Below are 19,298 nucleotides of genomic sequence, written 5' to 3'. Positions count from 1 at the left end.
CACAAGGATGGCCCCAGTGTGCAGCTTCCCAGTTAGTGTTCTAAGCACTTTATAAATATTAGATCATTTCATCATCATAATAACCCTACAAGGCAGGTACTATTATTGACCTCTCTCAATGGTTCAAGATCACACTAGTTCATGGCAGATCAAAGGTCAAACTCAGCCACTCAGCCTGGCTCTACAGGCTGGGCTCTTAACCACTCAGATACTCCGCCTTTAAGGTAGATAAGTTACACACACAAGTGTATGTGAAGAGTGTCCTCTGGTGGATTTCAGAAGAGAAAAGACTGTGCACTGCCCCTTAAAGATGAGGTAGGATGTGACCACACAGACAGAGTGCATGGAGAAAAAGAGTGGGAAGAGAATGGGGGCCAGACGATAGTGATCCCTGACCATCTGCATGAGGAATTTGGGCTTTAGAACTTGGGAAGCCACTGAAGGTCTTGAAGCCATGGAGAGCCCTAAACAAAGCTGGCTTTGGGGAAAATGCATTTGGCAATAGCACACAAGATGAACTGAAGAAAGGTGATAGGACAAATGAGGACTGTGACACAGAAGCTGTTATGATAAGTGAAGGAAGAGTTCACAAAGCTTAAGCCAGGACAATGAAAAAAAGGAACATTAAGGGCAAATCCACAGAACATGGCTACTGTCAGAATGCAAGATGTCTACAATAGTTTCCCACCAAGTCATTCATGTCAGAAACAAGATCCAAGAAGCACTCACTGGGTGATTTCTTGGCCACCCAGAGTAGCACATGGGTTCCCTGCAGCCCTGATTTCCAGAGAAGATAAAACATGGGGTTCTCTTGACCAGCCCATGGAAACACAGGCTGAACCTTTCCCAGTGCATGCAGCTGGTTACTGAAGCCAAGATGGCAAATTCATTCCTGACAAACAATCTTGGCCTCCTCAAATGTGAACGATAGGTCAGGACATAGAACCACAGTCCTGTTTGTGATAATGTCCTACAAATCACAACTCCAAAATCTAAACCCTAACTGGGGTCTCCACAGCTAGGAGGGCTTTCTATTCTCATATCTGTAATGTTGAAAGGGGAGAAGCAAGATCGAGGAGTGGACAAGGAGTTTGAGAGTGAGCTGTGGCCCACAAATATGATTGGTCAGCCTTCTTCCAAGTTCTACCCATCACTTGGAATCCTCTATCCAGTCCTAGTTTGGCATAAATTCCTGGAGAAGAGTCTGTCTGATAGCACAATTAAATAGATGTTAGGGTGCAGGCACAGTAGGCAGATTCATAAAACTAGTAAAAGATGGACTGAAGAAAGGTGATGGGACAAATAAGGACTGTGAACTTTGCTTTGACAAAAACTGGAGTTTTCCTTGTGATTTATCTTCCCTGTGTGAAGCCATAGAGTCCCGTTTTCATCCTGATGAAGATGATAAACTCTTAGCAAACTTTTATGGCTCCCAGGACAAAACTAAGGACTCTGGCCCTGCTCCCACCCTGCAACTCTCAGAGATTTTTAAATTCAAGTCAGAGCAGAAACTGCTTTTGGTCAGAGGCAAAATGTATTTATCTCTGCAAGCACAGCCATTAAGATGTGAACATGAATAGCTGAAGAGACAGAACATTAAGGAAGAAAACAGGAAGAAATAGGAGGTGAGGCTATGATGGAAGAAAATGATGACGCATCAGCCCCCACCGAAAGCTTTTTACGGTGCCGGGGGAGTGGGGCACGGGGAAAGGCATCTGCAGAGATTGGGAGAATGGAACCCGGGAGTGGGCTGAGGGGAAAGCTTTGCAGTGGGAGGGCTGTGATCAGCGTGTGCTTCGTGCAAAGGGAATTTTGAGAGTGGACATAACAAAATGGAAAATTGTGCTTGCATTTCTGTTTGTCTGTAGAATCATTGTGGCTCTGAAAAATCCACCCCCTCTGCTTCTCCAAACTCTAAAGAAAGTCTCCAGATGGAAAAATCTGAAGCCAGGCTACAATATGAAAAAAAAGAAAAGAAAAAGAAGTCTCATACAGGAAGCTGACAACTTTGCTGTTTCTCTGAGGTCTAACCTATAGAGCTGGGGTATCAAATTCTAGACAGGAGTCAGGAGACTTGAATTCTAGTCCATAACTGTCTGAGACTGACCATATGACCTTAGTCAAGCCCTACTTTAGTCACATAATGTAAACTTAAGGAAATATAATCTAAAACAGGTAGCCAAAGCACAAATAACACTAGTACTGACGTTCTCCATGCTTTAATTCATGGCAGATATCACTAATCAATCGCAACACTTTTTGGAGCAGAGCCTCCATGACTGTTGCTGAGGCTCAGATCTTTAGCAAAGCATTCTCTGTAGCCACTACTATTCAATCAGAATGAATCCAAGAGAGAGACTACCATTCCTATACTCATTCTCTTCTAATCCTTAAACACAAAAGCTAGAAAATGTTGCATGTCATGTGTCATCTCATTATACACATCCTTAACTAAGGCCTACCTGTGTTTTATCTTCTCTTTGGTCTTCTTTCCAAGTTTTAGCAGCCAAAGCTGTGAAATAAAAACTGGGTATGAAGGCTCTTCACTCAACTCCATGTCTGAAGCTCTGAAAATGACCTTGTGCATTTTTCTTGAGCCTCTTTGCCTTATGTTCCCCAATTCTGCTAAAAAGCTCCTAGTGAGGCCGGTGTCCCCTCTACTCTCTTAAGGATTGCATCAAGGTAGAGAATTCTATTCCTTTTCAAATGCTTTGAGATCCTGGGATAGAAGACAGCCTGGGGAAGTTCAAAGACATTTAATTATTAGCCTCAGTTCTTTTGAAAATTATTAAAGAGCCCAGAATTAGAAATTCAGATTTCCTCTGGATCCCTGAGAACAAACAGCTCTCTTATAAATGGCTTAATGTGTCTGTTTAATGTATACAAAATTATCTTTCAGGAAGGTGGATTGTTTTTCATGCCATTTTGCATCTCTAAAATATACCACCTATGGCAAAAGGATTGAGATTCAAAGTCTGACAAAATCTACAGCAGAAATAATTAGCACCAGAGGTTGTTTCTGATAGAGGGTTAAATGAAAGAGAAACTGGTCACTTATTTACTTCTGTTCTCTCTATCTAGGTCTCTCCATCTCAACCTGGGGAAGAGGAATTGTATCTCTAGGTGCTACAAGGGTGGCTTGCCGAATTGCCTCTATAAGGTTTATTCTGTAAGACAACCCTGAGGCCCCAACACGCAACTCCCTCTGGGCCACAGTGCTATGGAAACCAGCTGCAGTGCTCAGACTCTGGGGAAAACACCAGATAAACTCACTGGTTTGCAAACAAGGCACAAGGGCAGAGGAATAGTGATGGTTTATAATTTAACATCCAGGGAAGGATATGGGGAGTCTTTGCTTAAATCATGTTAAGCAAATTGGAAACATTTGAGACAGCCCATTGAGGGACTGTTGCAGTTGTTTTGAAAGTTCATCTCAAAGTTAACCTAAAATGAATCTTCATTTGGGGAATTTCTGCTATATCAAATCCACTGATCACCCACAGCATTCAGATCCCTTGCTGTGGGATTCAGATCCCTGAATGCCAGGATTGGCCAGGCAGCTCCTGACAGCACCCCGAGTCTGCTACCTTGCTCCTGAAATAAAAAATGACTTTCACTACAGTAATGTTTCCTTGGTCATCAGCCGCTCCTGGGTGACTCTGGCAGTCATTATTTTAAGTAAATGTGCCTTTTGTGACTTGTTTACGGGTACAAAGAGATGAAGTTGTTTCTGCCTCCAGAAGAGGAATGGACTTTCAGGAGAATGATGACTTGCTTCAGCAGTATTCATTCACCACAATGCAAATAACAAAGGACAGAGGCCATTATCTCACCCAAGGTCTCCTCAGGCAGAGGATGCTCAATTAGGAGGTTCTTCAAGTCAATGCTGGGGCCAGTGGAATTACAACATTTAACACAGAGTTGGAACATGATCCCCTTAGGCTGTTTGAGGATGGCTCAAGGAGAGGGCTCCAAAGCTGAAATGTTTGAAACAAGTGGGAATTGGCCCTCTGGGAAATAGCTCCCTCCTCCTATGGCATCCTTTCTCCCACCCAACTCCACAGGCCCATCTAGATGCTTCTGCCTTTATGCTTCACTTCTCTACATTTTGAGATCTACCTGGAAAGCAGTGAGGAAGGAAAAGATTCACTGGAGATGAGTCAGAGACAGGGACCTTATTTCACAGGGCATTGTCAGTCATGGAAAGAGTTTTAGATTTTATTTTAAATGAATACAAAAGCAATGGCGGGTCATGCAGGGACATCCCTTGATTTATCCCGTTTCACTCCAGCCTCTCTAGCAGCTAGGAAAAGGACTATCCATCTGCTTTTGTAGTTCGTCTGGTGCCTCACACAGGGCCAGGTGCATGGTAGGTCTCAGGCAAACTCTTGTGGCCTTTGTCAATGATGGACAATAAAGGGAATGAGAAAACAGACAGACATTTTGGTTTGCAAGGGAATGAACTTCTGACAAACTACTGCTACTCCCTCATTTTATTCATGGAAACACTGAGGCCTTGAAGAAGTAATTGTCTTGTCCAAAGTCAACCAAAAAGCTATGGCAGTGCCAGAGTTAGAATCCAGTTTTCTGCTGACTTAAGTTTCTCAGATGAAAGTAAGAGACTCTCATCACTACTCTCATATCCCAAGTGAATCTTTTTTTTTTTTTTGAGTTAGAGTCTCACTCTGTCGCCCAGACTGGAGTGCAGTGGCTGCTCCCGGCCACCGCAACCTCGACCCACTGGCTCCGGTGATCCTTCCGCCTCGGCCTTCCGAGTAGCCGGAATTACAGGCACGCACTACCATGCCCGGCTGATTTTTTGATTTATTGTAGAGATGAGGTCTCGCCAAGTTGCCCAGGCGGGTCTCGAACCCACGGGCCCAGGCAATCCACTCACCTCAGCCTCCCAAAGTGCAGGATTACAGGCTGAGCCACCGAACCTGGCTCCCCAAGTAAATCTTAAACACAGTCACTAATCTCCTAGGCCAGAAAGAAAATATAGCGAGAGCCCAGGTAAGTAAACCATTTTTTCTCTTTCTGATGATAATCTGAGATATTTTCCCGGAGAGATCTGAGGTCCTCAAGAAATCGAGTTGTTTAGCTCATGGCTCAGAGGGTGACAATAACCTCAAGCAACCTCCCCAGGAGCCCACTCAGGTGCCTATGGGAATAAGCAGTTCCTGAACACAATGGCTTTCTTTTGCAGGAAGTTATTTTCCACCCCTGAGGCATGAGCCCAAACAGAGGGCTCTGTGAGTGCCCACTGATATAATTAGCCCGGACACTCTCCAACCAATGCAGACACAACCAGGCCCTTGTTCTAGAAACAAGGGGAATGAACTGGACCCCTCCCAGTGGGCTTCCAAATCCTATACCTTCTTGGGCAAGTCTGGACTCAGAGATTAACAAACCCAGCAGGCTTGTGCAGCCACCAGGGAGCCGGCAGCCTCTACCCTCCAAAATGCAAACTTTTCATGATTCGGTCTGTCTCAAGTTATTTTTAGCGTAAGTGAAGATCAAGTTTGGGAGGGTGGTACAGGAAAGGGGTCTTTTCTTCCTCTCTCCTTTTCAATGAGCTGTTCCCTATTTCTCTTAGGACAGTTGTTTCACCAACAGCCACAAAAAGGAGGGAGAGAGGATTTAAACAGGAAATGAGAAGAGGGTCAAAATTCAACCTCTTTGCTCAAACAGTCTGGGAACAGTTCTAGGAAGGTGATGATTTCTCTACTCTTTGGATTAATCTGCTGGATCCTGGGCTCCTCTTGCCTGTGGAGGAGTCAGTATGCCTAGTCCATTTACTTTCTGGATTAACCCACTTCCAGTAAACAGGAAGGCCCAGAGGTCTGCTTGCCCAAGGAGGAGGCACACATAGGTTAAAAGGTGTACCTTCAATGCCCCAAGGAATAGTGTGTCCTTGGAGACTTGTGAACAAGGTAACAAGCTTCCATGCATAGAAGCCTCTGACTTCCCACCCTCACCAATGCCTCTATGGCAGCACAAGGCCAATTTTATGAACTAAAATTAACTGGATGAGCAAAAAGATAGCTCCAGTGCTTAAGAGGCTTGGGTTCATTTAATTGAGTTTCCAAGTGCCCTAATTCCTTAAGAAAGTCAGAGAAGCAACTGGCATGGCCTAGTTCCCTTACTACTCAAACATGAGAGAATAGTTTTAACAATACAATTTTTTAGGGAAAATGGTGGCTTTCTGTTGTTGTCATTTTCCTGAAGTAGTTTTTTTTGTTTTGTTTTGTTTTCTGGAAAAAGCCTCACTCTGGACCCAGACTCTAAAAATGGGGCTTCTAGTGCACCAAATTGGGTTGTTTGGTGCCTGTAGGCACGAGTCAGTCTGCCTCCTCCTAAACATAGCCTCGTAAACTAAACTTGGAAACATCGGCTTGCGTGTGGTCCCGAGTGTGACTTTCCAAGCATGTGCTCCCCAGCACAAAGGCTGATGACTTTGTCATCATCGTCTTCTCTATTTTTGAGTTTCCCTTCTAAACAAACTTTCTTACAGCTGAAACAGAGGCTCCAAGGAAATTTTTTTGACAAATAAAGACTGCCAAACCATCAGCACCCTCTGAAGGCCTTGGGGAAAGCTGGGTAAGAAAACTTTCCTAGCTCCAAATGCAGGCCGTTCATTTCCTACAAAGCCTCCAGGGGGAGCCAGCTTTTCTGGGTTGAAAAGGGAGAAAGGAAGGGAGGAGGAAAGGAGGGGAGGGGGGAGGGGAGGGGGGAGGGAAGGGGGGAAGGAAGGATGGAGGGAGGGAAGGAAGGAAGGAAGGAAGGAAGGAAGGAAAGAAAAATATTAGTCATATTTATATATCTGTTCGGGGTCCTGGGATCCAGCAGCAGAAATGCACAGGATGTGTGAGTTGAGCTCCCAGGCCTGCCCAAGAGACTGATGGATGGGTAATAGGCTCTGATTTAGCACCAAACTCTACTTCAGTAACCTTGCCACCCAAAATCATTCTAGAAAATGCATTGACCTTTGACACTTGAGATGATTGCACTTTGCAGATTTTGCTGGAAGAAATAACATGTGTTCAGTGTCCTGAACAGCATCTGACCACTAGCAGGTACTCCAGGAATATTTGAAGGAATGGGTGAAGAGGTAGATGAATAGCTCAGGGGAGATACCAAGCATGTACAGTAGAATATGGTCTTATCTTCCCACCTTTCAATGGATCTGTGGTCACTACCTGCCAAAATGCATGTTAAACATACCTCCCCACACACTGGAGCTGATATGCCCTCCGAAACCAGCCTGTCTCTGCCTTGTCAGCCTTGTCCCATATCCAGGGAAAGCTGGATATGGAAACCACAGGGAGCACACTTGACCCTCTTTCCCCAAGACTTATCTGTCATCCTGCCAAGACATTTCCTATGACACATGTGCCTACAAGGTACAGCTCCAGGGAGAGCCCAGCCCTCCCTCCAGCCCCGAGCCAGCCCAGGAGACTATATGAAGTGAGAATTTCCTGGCCGACTCAACAATGGTGAGTCAGTTTGGCACAAGCCAGTTGCAGAAAGGACACAGCCTGGATAAGCCTGAATTCAGTGTGTGCACAGAACAAACATCATCAACTGGCTGGACCCAAACTAGGGCCTGCCTGGGATACCCAGAGCCTTTCAGCTGGCCATGCACAGAGCTCCTCTGCACCCTCAGAGGACATCTGAGTTTGGTGAGGCCTGAGGGTTGCTCTATCTTTGCCTCAGGAAAGGATTTATTCTTCACTCTGCCCTTATGTGTCTCCATATCAGCCCATTTCATTCATGACATGGTGACTGAACTCCCACAGGCAATTACAAAAATATTAACCAATGCTAACTAAGCACTAACCATGTCAGAGACACTATTCTAAACACTTAACATCCATTGACTCACTAAGAAGCAGCAAACTATAATTTATTCCCATCTTGCAGATGAGAAAACCAAGGCACCAAAAGATGAAGCGATTTGCCCCGGGTAAAAGCCTTAGAGAGAGGTGGGGCTGGGAGTAAGCAGTCTGCAGAGGGTGGACTCCTAACTGCCACGGTGCCCCGCACACAGCAGCCCCCAGTTCTAAGGGCCGCAGCAGTTCCTTCCCCAGGGTGGGTGTCCCAGGGAGAGAGTAAAAACAGGAGCTGGAGTTTTGAGGGTGCTACAGGCTCCGTCTATCCTCCTTGTTGGCTCCAGTCACATGAGAAGGAGATGCAAGGAGCCAGATGGAGATCAAAAGAAGGAGCTCTAGCTCAGATGATGCTGCATTGACAAAGGGACAGGGCTCCTACCTCCCAGTCCCTGACAGACACACTGAAACAGAGATCACAGAGACAAGGGGGGACTGGCAGAGAGAGACTGGCCTGTCCTGCTGATTGCACAGATACTGCAAATGCTGTGCTGATTTACTAGGTGCCCCACTGACTGTGCTACACTCAGTTGTGTGTGCCGGGGAACACCAATAAATGTATGTGGATTGGACAGATGGATATTGGTGGACAGATGGACAGACAGATGAGAAAAAAGGACACCCACCCACATCTGGAGACTTCACGGGAGAGCAACAGCAGCTCCAGCACTTGCCATCAGATCCCAGAGACCCGGGAAGCCAGAGATGAATGGCCAGGATGAGGAGGGCTTTTCCCGGGCCAGGAGGCTCTTCCACTCTCCAGAGCTAGCCGAGGATTGATTTCTGAAACTCTCCTTCATTTTCACAGCAGCCCCAAGGAGGGCAGAGGAGCCAACACACCAGCTAGTAAAATTAACAGCTGCTCTTTACAGGACGTACTGGAGAGCCCGGCGCACAGCCTGTGGCTTGCAGACCTGCAGTGCAGACCAGCAGCCAGTGCAGGCCAAGGCGCCTGGCCTGCAGGCCCAGAGCAGAGGTCTCCTAAGTAGTAAAGACTAAACCCTGTGCGTGGCCAGGAGGGGCCTCGGGTGCAGGAGCTGCAGGAGAGGCAGGAAGCTCAGAGAATGATGACCATGCTACAAAACTCTCAGGCATAGCCCCCTGACCTTGGGACATGGAACTCACATACTAAACCAGGCTGGGAATGCTATTGACTTTGGGAACCCACTTGCCTCTGGCCTCTGCCTCCCCATCTCTTATGCAGGATTTAGTTGAGCTGGTGTGAATAAACGTGGGCAACTCCCCATGAGAAGGGGATAGATGGCACCTCTCATCCATGACCTGATACCATGGATAGTTTGTGGAGAAAGTCCTGTAGGCTACTTAGAGAGGAATATTGACAGACACGGAGGGAGTGGCAAACATTTCTTTATAGGGCCAGATGGTAATTATTTTAGGCTGGTGGGTGTTTGGGACTCTGGATACAACTCAACTCTACTGCTGTAGTGAGTTATGAAAGCAGGCGTAGACAATACATAAATGAGTAAGCATGGCTGTATTCCAACAAAACTTTATTTATGACAATGAAATTTGAATTTCATTTGGTTTTCATATGTTACAAAATATTCTTTTGATTTTAAAAAAAAAAAAGTGATTTAGGCTGAGCATGGTGGCTCATGCCTATAATCCCAATGCTTTGGGAGGATTGCTTGAAGCCAGGAGTTTGAGATCAGCCTGGGCAACATGGTGAGACCTTGTTTCCCCCCCATCCCCCCAGAAAAAGAAAAGTAAATGTAAAACCCATCCTTAGCTTGTGAACTATATAAAAGAGGCAGTGAGCCAGACTAGCCCGCAGGCTACAACTAACTGATCCCTGGGCAAGTTCAATGTTTCCCAAAGTGGGTTATTTGTGATGCCCACAGGTGTTACATGGGGAAAGGGTTCCATGGAGGAAATGAAAATAGAAATGCTAAGCAAAACGAAGTCTTTCTGCTTTCTTACTAAGGGACTTCTATGAGCATTTATGTGCTGATGTGCACTGGCAGTCTAGAGGAGCGGGCTGAGAAATGAAGTCTGTATAAATTACAAAGGAATCACTTTTATCCTGGAACATCTCGTGGGTCTAGTGTTCTGTGGAACCGAATTAAAGCAATGAGGATAAAGTCTAACCAGCTGTCAATAGCACCACTAAATACAATGCTGCCTGTCTTTGAAAATGTCTAGTAACGGGCAGCTCACTACCTGTCAGAGGCAACTACTCTATTCAACGACTTCACTGATTCACTTTTTCCCATTCCATGGAAATGATGCTGGGTTACAAAGAGTATATCTTTCATCAGATAAAAACAAAACTTCAGTTTAATAATATAAAAAGAACATATCTCCTCTGATTTTTTGACCAATACACTCTGCACGGGATAAAACAAAAACTCATTATTAAGACCTGGAGAGAAAGTACCAAGCAGTTGTTTTAAACAAAAGCCTCCCTTAGGGACATTGAAACAACTCAGATAAAGCCCCAACTTACAATAGCCGAGAGCAGGAAATACCTGTTCACTCTGGGGGCATTCTTTTTAAAATACAGTCCTGTGAAACCTCTGATTGTGCTGCTACATAGGGCATTTGCGCATCACATAAGAATTTTGGCCTGGCTCAGTGGCTCACACCTGTAATCGCAGCACTTAGGGAGGCCAAGGAAGGAGGACTGTTTGACCCAAGGGATTTAAGATCAGTCTAGGAAACATAGCAAGACCTCATCTCTACAAAAATAAAATAAAATGAAATATTAGCCAGGTGTGATGGTGTGTACCTATAGTCCCAGCAGAAGAATCGCCTGAGCTCAGGAGGTTGAGGCTACAGTGAGCCCTAATGAAGTGTGATCAGGGCTCACCACACTCCAGTCTGGGTGACCTTGACTCAAAAATGAATAAACAAATAAGAATTGTATGTAGATTTGCCTAAAATATAATAAAAGAGGGGCACAAATGAGGAGAAGAGTGAAAGAGAGAGGGATGGAAACTTGAGCTGTGTGTGGATTTGTCATCAGGTGCCATTGAGAAAGAAAAGTAAAAGTCGTAGATGAGAAACATCACCAGAGCCATGAGCCACTTAACAGGAGAAATGAATTCAATAGGCACTCCATCTTTGACAAAGTGTGTGCCCATGTGCACCCCCATTCGGTTTAGCCAGCCTAATTCCCTGCGCAAATAGCATAGTAGTGAACGCACATCTATTTAACTCTATTAAACCAATAAGATTATTTCTATTTTAAAGGAGTATTGGATACACATTTTCTTTCGAGCCCTTGGAGATAAGGATAAAAAGGCCCGGGCTATGTATATAATGTTAACGTAAAATGCCACACACACAACATATTTAGGAAGATAAAAGGAGAAGCTGGCATTTTTCTTTCTCCTTACATCAATGAATCAGCCCTCAGACGTTAAAGCAAGTAGCATTTGTTTCCAGTTCGTGGAATTAGATGTGTATGCCTCCCGGAGCAATACTCAAATGTAACAACATAGGAATATGGGGAAAGTAACTAAAAAGAGTGATTTTAAGGGTTCTCTCTATCTGTGCTCAGGAAGCTGGTAGCTATATTGGTGAGACGAGTCTTTGAAGAGACACAAAGCACTGAATCTGTCAAGGAGTGGAGGTAAAGTCCAGGCAGTGTAGACATACCTCACACGAAAGTGAGGCTGTCCTTGGCCACTTTTTTAGAGGGATAGTCACTCTGAGATCAACATGGAAACTAACAGGAATATTCAGAAACTGGATGATGATGGAAGCAGTGTGAGTGTGCATGTGTGCCTGTATTTATCTTTGTGTGTGTCACTGTGACTATGACTTTCCCCTTTATAGATGGGTTCTCTGGAACTGTCACTCTTGTGTCATAGGATCTTAGAAAACGCCCCCAGCCTTTTCAACTTATTTATGTATAAAATAAGAGTATAAACCAGAGCAAAAGTCAGCAAACTGGGCTGCAAAACAAATCTGGTCTGCTAGCTGTTTCTTTTTTAAAATGGTATATCATAGTTGTACATATTTTTTAGATACACATGATATTTGAAAATCTGCATACAATGTATAATGATCAAATCAGGGTAATTGGGATATCCATTACCTCCAACACTTATCTTTGTGTTGAGAACATTCCAATTCTTCTAGCTATTTTGGAGTACACAACAAATTATTGTTAACTATAATTTACATAATATACTATTGAATATTAGAACTTATTCCTTTTATCTAACTACCTTCCATCACCTGTTTCTGTAAATAGCATTTTATTGAAACACTGCCATGGGCTGCTTGTGGTTGCTTTCATACTATAATGGCAATGTTGAGTAATGAAGTCCATAAGATCTGCAAACCTCAAATATTTATTTTACTATATAGCCCTCTACAGAGAAACTTAACCAACCCTAGACTTGACTATTCCTATTGGTTTTGGCTTATGATTCTATACAGCACAGGCAAATTCTACAAAAGCCTTCTTGGTGTGTTTCTTGCCCTGTTTTTTAGACACTGCCTTATTCCTGGAAAGAGTCAATTGGTTTCACAAAAAATGTATGGGGCACAGAACTGTGTACATGTAAATTTTAAATAGAAGAGTTGAGGAAGTCAAGGCAAAGTGAGAGAGGCCAGGGAGGATGTGAATACTCAAAGGGCAAACCTGAGATACTCTGCATCTGGCAGAAAGAGAAACACAATCTCTTTCCCATTTTGAGTGTTCATTGGATGTTTCCTGGGAAAACCACAACAATCCCTAATGTAAAAAACGATTTCTCCCATAAGTCTATGCATAAAGAGGATAACATGAGATATAGAGAACAAAGTCCTCAATATTGTCCAAACAATTGGGAGAAATTCTGATGACATTTACTGCTATATTGAAATTTGCCCCAAGTGTGAGCCAACTCCAAATCCCAAAGTGGAATTTATCAGCAATTCTTCCTGCATGTTCCAAAATTTTTTTTCAAAAAAAGCAAACATGTACTATCTTTATAATCAGAAAATAAATAGTTTTTTAATTAAGAAAAAAGATGAAGGAAGCAGTAATCCTTGACAGCCTGGTGTTCATTTTCATGTAGATCCCTTTACCATGTGTTTCAGGAAAAGTCTTGCTGTTTCGGGGTAGCAGAGCCTGGGTGCTGGGGTTGAGGGGCAGGCAACACAGACAGGCTATTCTGAGACCTGGAGCTGAGGGGTCAGGGAAATTTTTATCACATTAATGATGAGGCTCTAATGCTAACTACAAAAAGCACTGGTATATGGTGATGACCATTTGTCATTTCTTAATTGAGCTCTACATCTTCTTATCTGGTTTATCTGTATCAATAATTCACACCCTGGATCTCTGTTGCTCACTGCCTGATGCCCAGTACCTTGAACAGTGCCAGGTACAGGTCAGAAATAAGCATTTATTGAATGATAGCTGCATGTATCTGAGAGATCCTACAGATATTCTGAGGTTGCCTTGGCAAATCCTTCCCTAACTGGGCCTTACCCACAGTGTCCCAGCTTCAAGATTTTCACCTGTGACAATTAGACAGGTGAGAAAGGGGCCCAGATGCAGAGGCCAAACTCCTGAGTGTACGTCAAGGAAAACAAATTAAAAATTGAAAAGGGAAACTGAACAGCCAGCTGTCTAGTGTTGCTTTGGTCTTATTGTTGCAGGGATAAACATTTGGACGGCTCAAGACAAACACAGCTTTGGGTTCTGAACAGGCAGAGCTGCTTTCTCCTGTGTGCTGCTGCTTCCGTGTGAAATCTGTTCTTTGTTCAGAGCGAGGATCTTCCTGCTTTTAAATGAGAGAGGCCTGTTCCCCAGGTACCACCTGGAGCTCTGAGAGGGCTACTCTCTGTACAGCAGGACCTGCTCTGTTCTGATTGGCCCAGCAGGCAGGGCAGGATTTTCCCCAAGGAGACCTTCAGAGAGCAGCTGACACCTTGGGCAGTCCCAGGCAAGAAGGCCTGGGTAAATGTGCTTCCACATGCAAATGTTAAGAGAATCAGGCCACACAGCCTCAGGACCTAATTGGTTCAAAGATGGTAATGTCAAAATGTCACACCCAAAGTGACAGCTGGCAATGGCTTAGAAAAGAAAAGGCATTATCTTTGACTGAGAAGTAGTAACACAGAAGGAGCACTAGATTGGGAGTCCAGAGGCCTGTGGGAACTGGCCTGGCTCTGTCACTCAAAGCAGTATATTTTTAGGCAAGTCATTGCCCTTCCTGTGCCTTGATTTTCTCAACTGTAAAACAGAGATGAATTCATGAATAAAACATTTCCTTGTAATGAACCCCTCCAACATAACAGCAATATAGGAGACATGGAATGAATTCAACATGGTCTTTGCCCTTCAGACTGATCATAATGTGCAGGGCCTAGCACAGTGCCTGGCTCATGGGAGGCTCTAGATAATGTGATTGCTAGTAGGAGTATCAAGTGGATGTCGTTGTGTTTGGCCTGATGTGTGCTGTTTCCTCAATGTCACCCACATCTACTACTGTATCCTCTGCTTGGTGTTAGTCCAGGCCGTGCCTCACTAAGACCACAGCAGCAACCTCTCTGGTATGATCACTGGGACAGTAACTCACTACCCTAACTTGTCCTAGGACCTCCAAGCTACTGCCTCACCCACTGGGTCTCCACTTGGTCTCTAGCTCTCTCTGAAGAACAACCAATCACAGCACCCCTCCCTCAAAATATCCTTGTCCTACCAACTTCTTCAGCTCTCACCTTTAGAGCCCCAGCAAGCCGTCTCCAGTACACCTCCTCAGTCTGCAGCCCTGGGCCCCACAGAGCATACTCGATTCCCTCAGTGCACCAGGCTCCTTCTCTGCTCCTGCTTCTGCTCCTTTGGAAGGGAAGGGTTTCCTCTTCTTTCACTTTTAAGATCCTAACTCACACTTCAAAGCTCAGTTCAAATGCTTCCATCTTATTAGGTATTCTTCACAAATTCTGGCCAAGTTCATTTTTGTTTTTAAGCTCGAGGATGTTTTTGTTTTTGATATCTTCCCTACCATAAAGCATGTGCTCAGTTCATCTTGAAATGAAAGTTTCATTTCAAAGGCTTTCCTCCCTGTGAAGCCCTATGAAGGCTTTTTGATCCTCCCTATTTTCCCCTACACACACTACACACATGTCTATGCACACAATGTTTGTACTCATAGCATCTATCCTCCATCCATTCCTTCAGTAGCCTCCATATGTAGTGCAATAGAATCAGGATCATTCCCTGTTTTTCATAGAACTGAGAAAAAAAAAATACTTGGCCCAGAATTGGTGCTCAGTAAGTCTTGGCAGATGCTGATGAAGATAATTAGAACTGTCCATAATGGCCACATGGAAGAAACAAATGTCACATTTGTGCAACCAAACTGTCTGCTGCTCATCACTGACCATCACCACCATGCATGTAGAATGCACTGCACTGCCTCCGTATTGTCCCATGTGAACACCCAGGCCCAGAGGTCAACATCTTTTAAGTTTCCAATGCAAAATCCACTCATAAACAAGCACGAAAGAGCAATGGAGACTTTACTGAAAAGTCAGGAGGAGAGACAGACGTGTAGTTACACAGCACAGCCAACAGCAAGGAACCTCCAAGTCCTCATTAGATGCAGTCTTTCCTGAGTCATACGGGCTCAGATTGTCCCTCTCTCTGCCTTCCTCCAGGTAGTAAATGACCTCACCACTTCCTCCTCCTCCAAAACCTCAACTTTAAATTTTTCCTCTTTCCATGTTGCCATCAGTTGACATCAGTCTCACCTCCATATCCATATTCTGGGAGACAGCTCCCAATAGGACCCTCAGTGAACAGAACCTGTCCTCCTAGAAGGCTGTGTGGCTGACACCTTTGATTATCAAGCTCTGCAGCCAGTGTCTTGCTCCTTCCCCCAGCAGTTTGTGAGACATTTATCCCAAACATAACAGTGAGTTCTTCCCAAGAAGGATTCTGATAAGTGACATTTTTGTCATCTCCTTCCATCTACAATCACCTCTTCACTGAGTTTCTGCCATGAAACTGGAGGTAATAACATCTATTTTCTTGTGTCCCTGTCTGATCTTTGATCCAAATGATTCTTGACACTGAGCCTTAGCTCCAGGCCAGGACAGGCCACCCAAACAAAACAGCTTCCAGAATCACAATGAGAAATCACTCTGAATGCAATATCCTCTGAAAGGACTCGGAGCAGACCCAAAAAAGCCCAAGGACAGAGTTACTGCAGGGACGCAAGCCTGGTTAGGGTGACCAATTCATCCCTGACTGCCCAGGACTTTCCTACTTTTTGCAATAAAAGATTAATGTCCCATATACCCCTCAGTCCCAGGCAAACTGGGATGGTTGGTCACTCGAGGCCTGTCCTACTCACAATCCTAGACAAAAAAACAGAGGCTCATGAAGCCAGTCAGGGAAGCTAAGCTTCATGTAAGCAGACCAGAGAGATGCTGGAAATGCACAGAGAAGGGGTGGATGAGCCCTAGTTGCCAATGAGCCAGGACTCTACCTCACCAGAAAAGGGCCCATGAGTATGCTCTAAGTACAAGGACCAGACAGCCTCAGGTGGGCTGTGGATGAGTTTCACCACCAGCATGACTGAAGATTTCCACCATGGCCAGCTCATACAGTGCAGGAGAGTAGGAAACCGCCCCAGGAAGGGTTCTCTATGAGGCCGCCAGAGGACAACAGTAAAATCTGCTGAAGGCCACCAAACAGGTACACGTGTGCACAAACACACCCAGAACTCCCTGAATCCCTGCATTTAAGGCTGTCCATAGGTTCTGGTGTATGTTTCCTGGATCCTTTTCTCCTCTTCAAGATGGCAGTGTGTGTGTGTGTGTGTGTGTGTGTCCACATGCGCCTATCTTACTGGCAAAGGAAGTCTGCCACATTTTTTCAACAGACCCTCTCTGCCCAGGATGCTGGCCCACTCTCTGCAAATCCCTCCACAAACCCCTAGCGTAGATGTGCACAAAGAACTCAGCCTCTCCTCCGTGAACACGCAGGAGCACTCACAGCTCACCCCCACCTTCCACTAGCCAGAGGCCTGGAACACACCCCAGGAACAGCACCTCTCATAAACAGAGCCATCCTGGCCCAGACAGCATGGTCTCCTGGTGTGAGGAAAGACTGGGGACTCACCAGGACTCTGCCAGTCAGTGTCTGGGCGGATATCATCACCCCCGCCCAGTCCTTCACGGAGGTCATCCAGCCGACCTCGGCGGCCACTGCCTCCTCTTTTTCATCCACTGGTTTGAGAGTGCCATCCGCCTGGCTTGAGCCATTGTTAATCTTCTGGGCCTCCTGGAAACAGAGAGAACAAGAGTTGAGATGCGGGGATTTAAATAACATACCCTACCCATAAAGAACCAAAGCCCACAGGGATCCCCAGCCGAGGTGAGAACTGGCTTAAAGGTAGTGGGGCAGGGGAGAAGGGGTAGATTATGGCTTTGTTTGTTTTTTTAATCTTTCTTTAAAAAAGAATCTTTTCTCCATTCCCTCTTAAAATATCTTAGTGAAGGAAAAAAGGATGGTAGTATTCTCTTCCCATCTTAGAGAAAAAAAAAATGCCAAAGCTCAGGAGGGAAAGCGATCTGTCTAGGACCCCAGAATGCTCAGGGGAGGTGTGGTTGGTATGCTGTGGTCTTGTCAGCCCAGCTTTCATGCTCCTTCTCACAGCAGCCTTCCCACTTTCCTTTAAGAAAATTTCCATCTCTGCCTAAGTGGTTCAAAACCTCTACACTGGCTCCAGCAATGGAGACTAGTCAGTCCATCCTACCCCTGACAACAGCGATTGGGCCAGGGATAGTCACATGATCCATGCCAACTCAATAAGATTTGAAGAACATTTGCTGGAAATAACAGACAGTGTAATTTTTCTCTGAGAATACAACCACCACAGAGAGAAGTGGAAGTGATCAAATACTGGCGTTACCATTTAAACAGCTGGATCCACCTGTGCCTGAAATCCCTTTCAGCTACTAAATTCTCCTTTGTGGCTTAAAATGTGCTTGAGGAAACAAGGCTGACCTCATCAGATAACTGAGCCCCAAATGGGGCCCTAAATTGTATACCTTTGCACACAATGGGTGCGCTGCCTGGAATACTCTTCTCCCAGAGTATTCCAGACTAGCTCCTTCAACTCCTTCAAGTCTTTGCTCAAATATCACCTTCTCAATGAAGTCTTACCTAGCTACTCTTTTAAAATTGCAACTCTTTCCTTCCAATAACACATTTTTTCTGCTTTATTTTTCTCCACAGCACTTAAGAGTAATTTATACACTGAGTAATTTATTTATTTATACGCTGAGGAATTTATCTATTTATCTTGTTGACTGTCTGCCTCCCTGACTTCTGCAGCCCTAGTGCCTAACAGAGTACCTGGCATAGAGTTAGTTCAATAAGCATAAATGATTGACTAGAAAGGGTCAAGAGTATCAGTCCTTCATCAGCTACAGAGCCTAGTGTTAGGATTGCCAAATAAAATACAGGACTCTCAGTTACATTTATAATTTTTTTATTTTTTGAGATGAGATCTGACTCTGTCACTGTCACCCAGGCTAGAGTGCAGTGGCATAATCATAGCTCACTGCAGCCTCAACCTCCTGAGCTCAGGTGGTCCCTCCACCTCAGTCTCCCAAGTAGCTAGGAATATAGGAGCACCACTATGTCTACTTAATTTTTTTTATTTTTAATTTTTGTAGAGATGAGGTCTCATCTAACTATGTCGCCCAAGCTGGTCTCAAACTCTTGGACTCAAGAAATCCTCCTGCCTCAGCCTCCCCAAGTGCTGAGATTACAGGTGTCCAGCCTACCCAGTGACATTTAAACTTCAGATAAACAACAAATCATTTGTTTTAGTATCAGTATGTCCCAAATACTGCCTGGAAGGTATTTATACTAAAAATGTACTTTTAACTGGATCCCTACTCAAATACCCACTGAGATTATTACTGCAGATGAAGGTGTTTTAAAAGATGCCAGCAAATTATGTTCAGTATCTAAAACCCTAGAATTAATTTCCAAAGCAAAGCTGCACTGGGGATCACTGTGACTTGGAATAAGGGGGAAGAACCAAAGGCAGAGGTGCAAATGATTGTCTGCCATGAGTGGGGGTGGGGTGGAGTGAGGCAGGAGGAGTGTGGGAGACAGGTGGTGAGGGCACACTGGATGAGTCACCCTTCTGGGGACTTGGCTACGGGAGGCAGGAAGCTGCTCCTGATTCCAGCTTCTCTCCTTCGGGCCACCCCCTGGCTCAGGAAGAGACCAGCAGCACCTGCAGTCACAGATGCTAATATTTTATGTCCAAGTGTGTTAAGTCCCATGGAGCTAGAACAATTCAAGAGGAGGCCTGGGAGGGGGAGGCTGCACGTGGACGTATTTGGGGGCCACCTGCTGACATGTGTGGAATCTGCAGGCCAAGCCCCCTAGGCCAGTCTTTTTTTTTTTTTTAGTCGGAG

The 19,298-nt window shown here is 44.9% G+C and overlaps 1 protein-coding gene across 1 annotated transcript in view; it reads right to left on the bottom strand.

Moving 5' to 3' along the window:
• The window catches only part of KCNMA1 (potassium calcium-activated channel subfamily M alpha 1), a gene marked incomplete at its 3' end in the record, with an annotated part of 543,667 nt that overhangs the window by 436,084 nt on the left and 88,285 nt on the right, over positions 1-19,298 (bottom strand). Inside the window, exon 12 of the mRNA XM_021712861.1 lies at positions 16,981-17,142. Coding sequence (XP_021568536.1) covers positions 16,981-17,142 — 162 coding nt within the window. The remainder of the gene's footprint in view (positions 1-16,980; positions 17,143-19,298) is intronic.

The sequence above is a fragment of the Carlito syrichta genome, unplaced genomic scaffold (assembly GCF_000164805.1).
Source record: "Carlito syrichta isolate Samal-C Ts95f unplaced genomic scaffold, Tarsius_syrichta-2.0.1 Scaffold303673, whole genome shotgun sequence".
NCBI classification, from domain to species: Eukaryota; Metazoa; Chordata; class Mammalia; order Primates; family Tarsiidae; genus Carlito; species Carlito syrichta.
The sequence above is the reverse complement of the archived record's forward strand: the minus strand, read 5'-3'. Positions and strand labels throughout refer to the sequence as shown.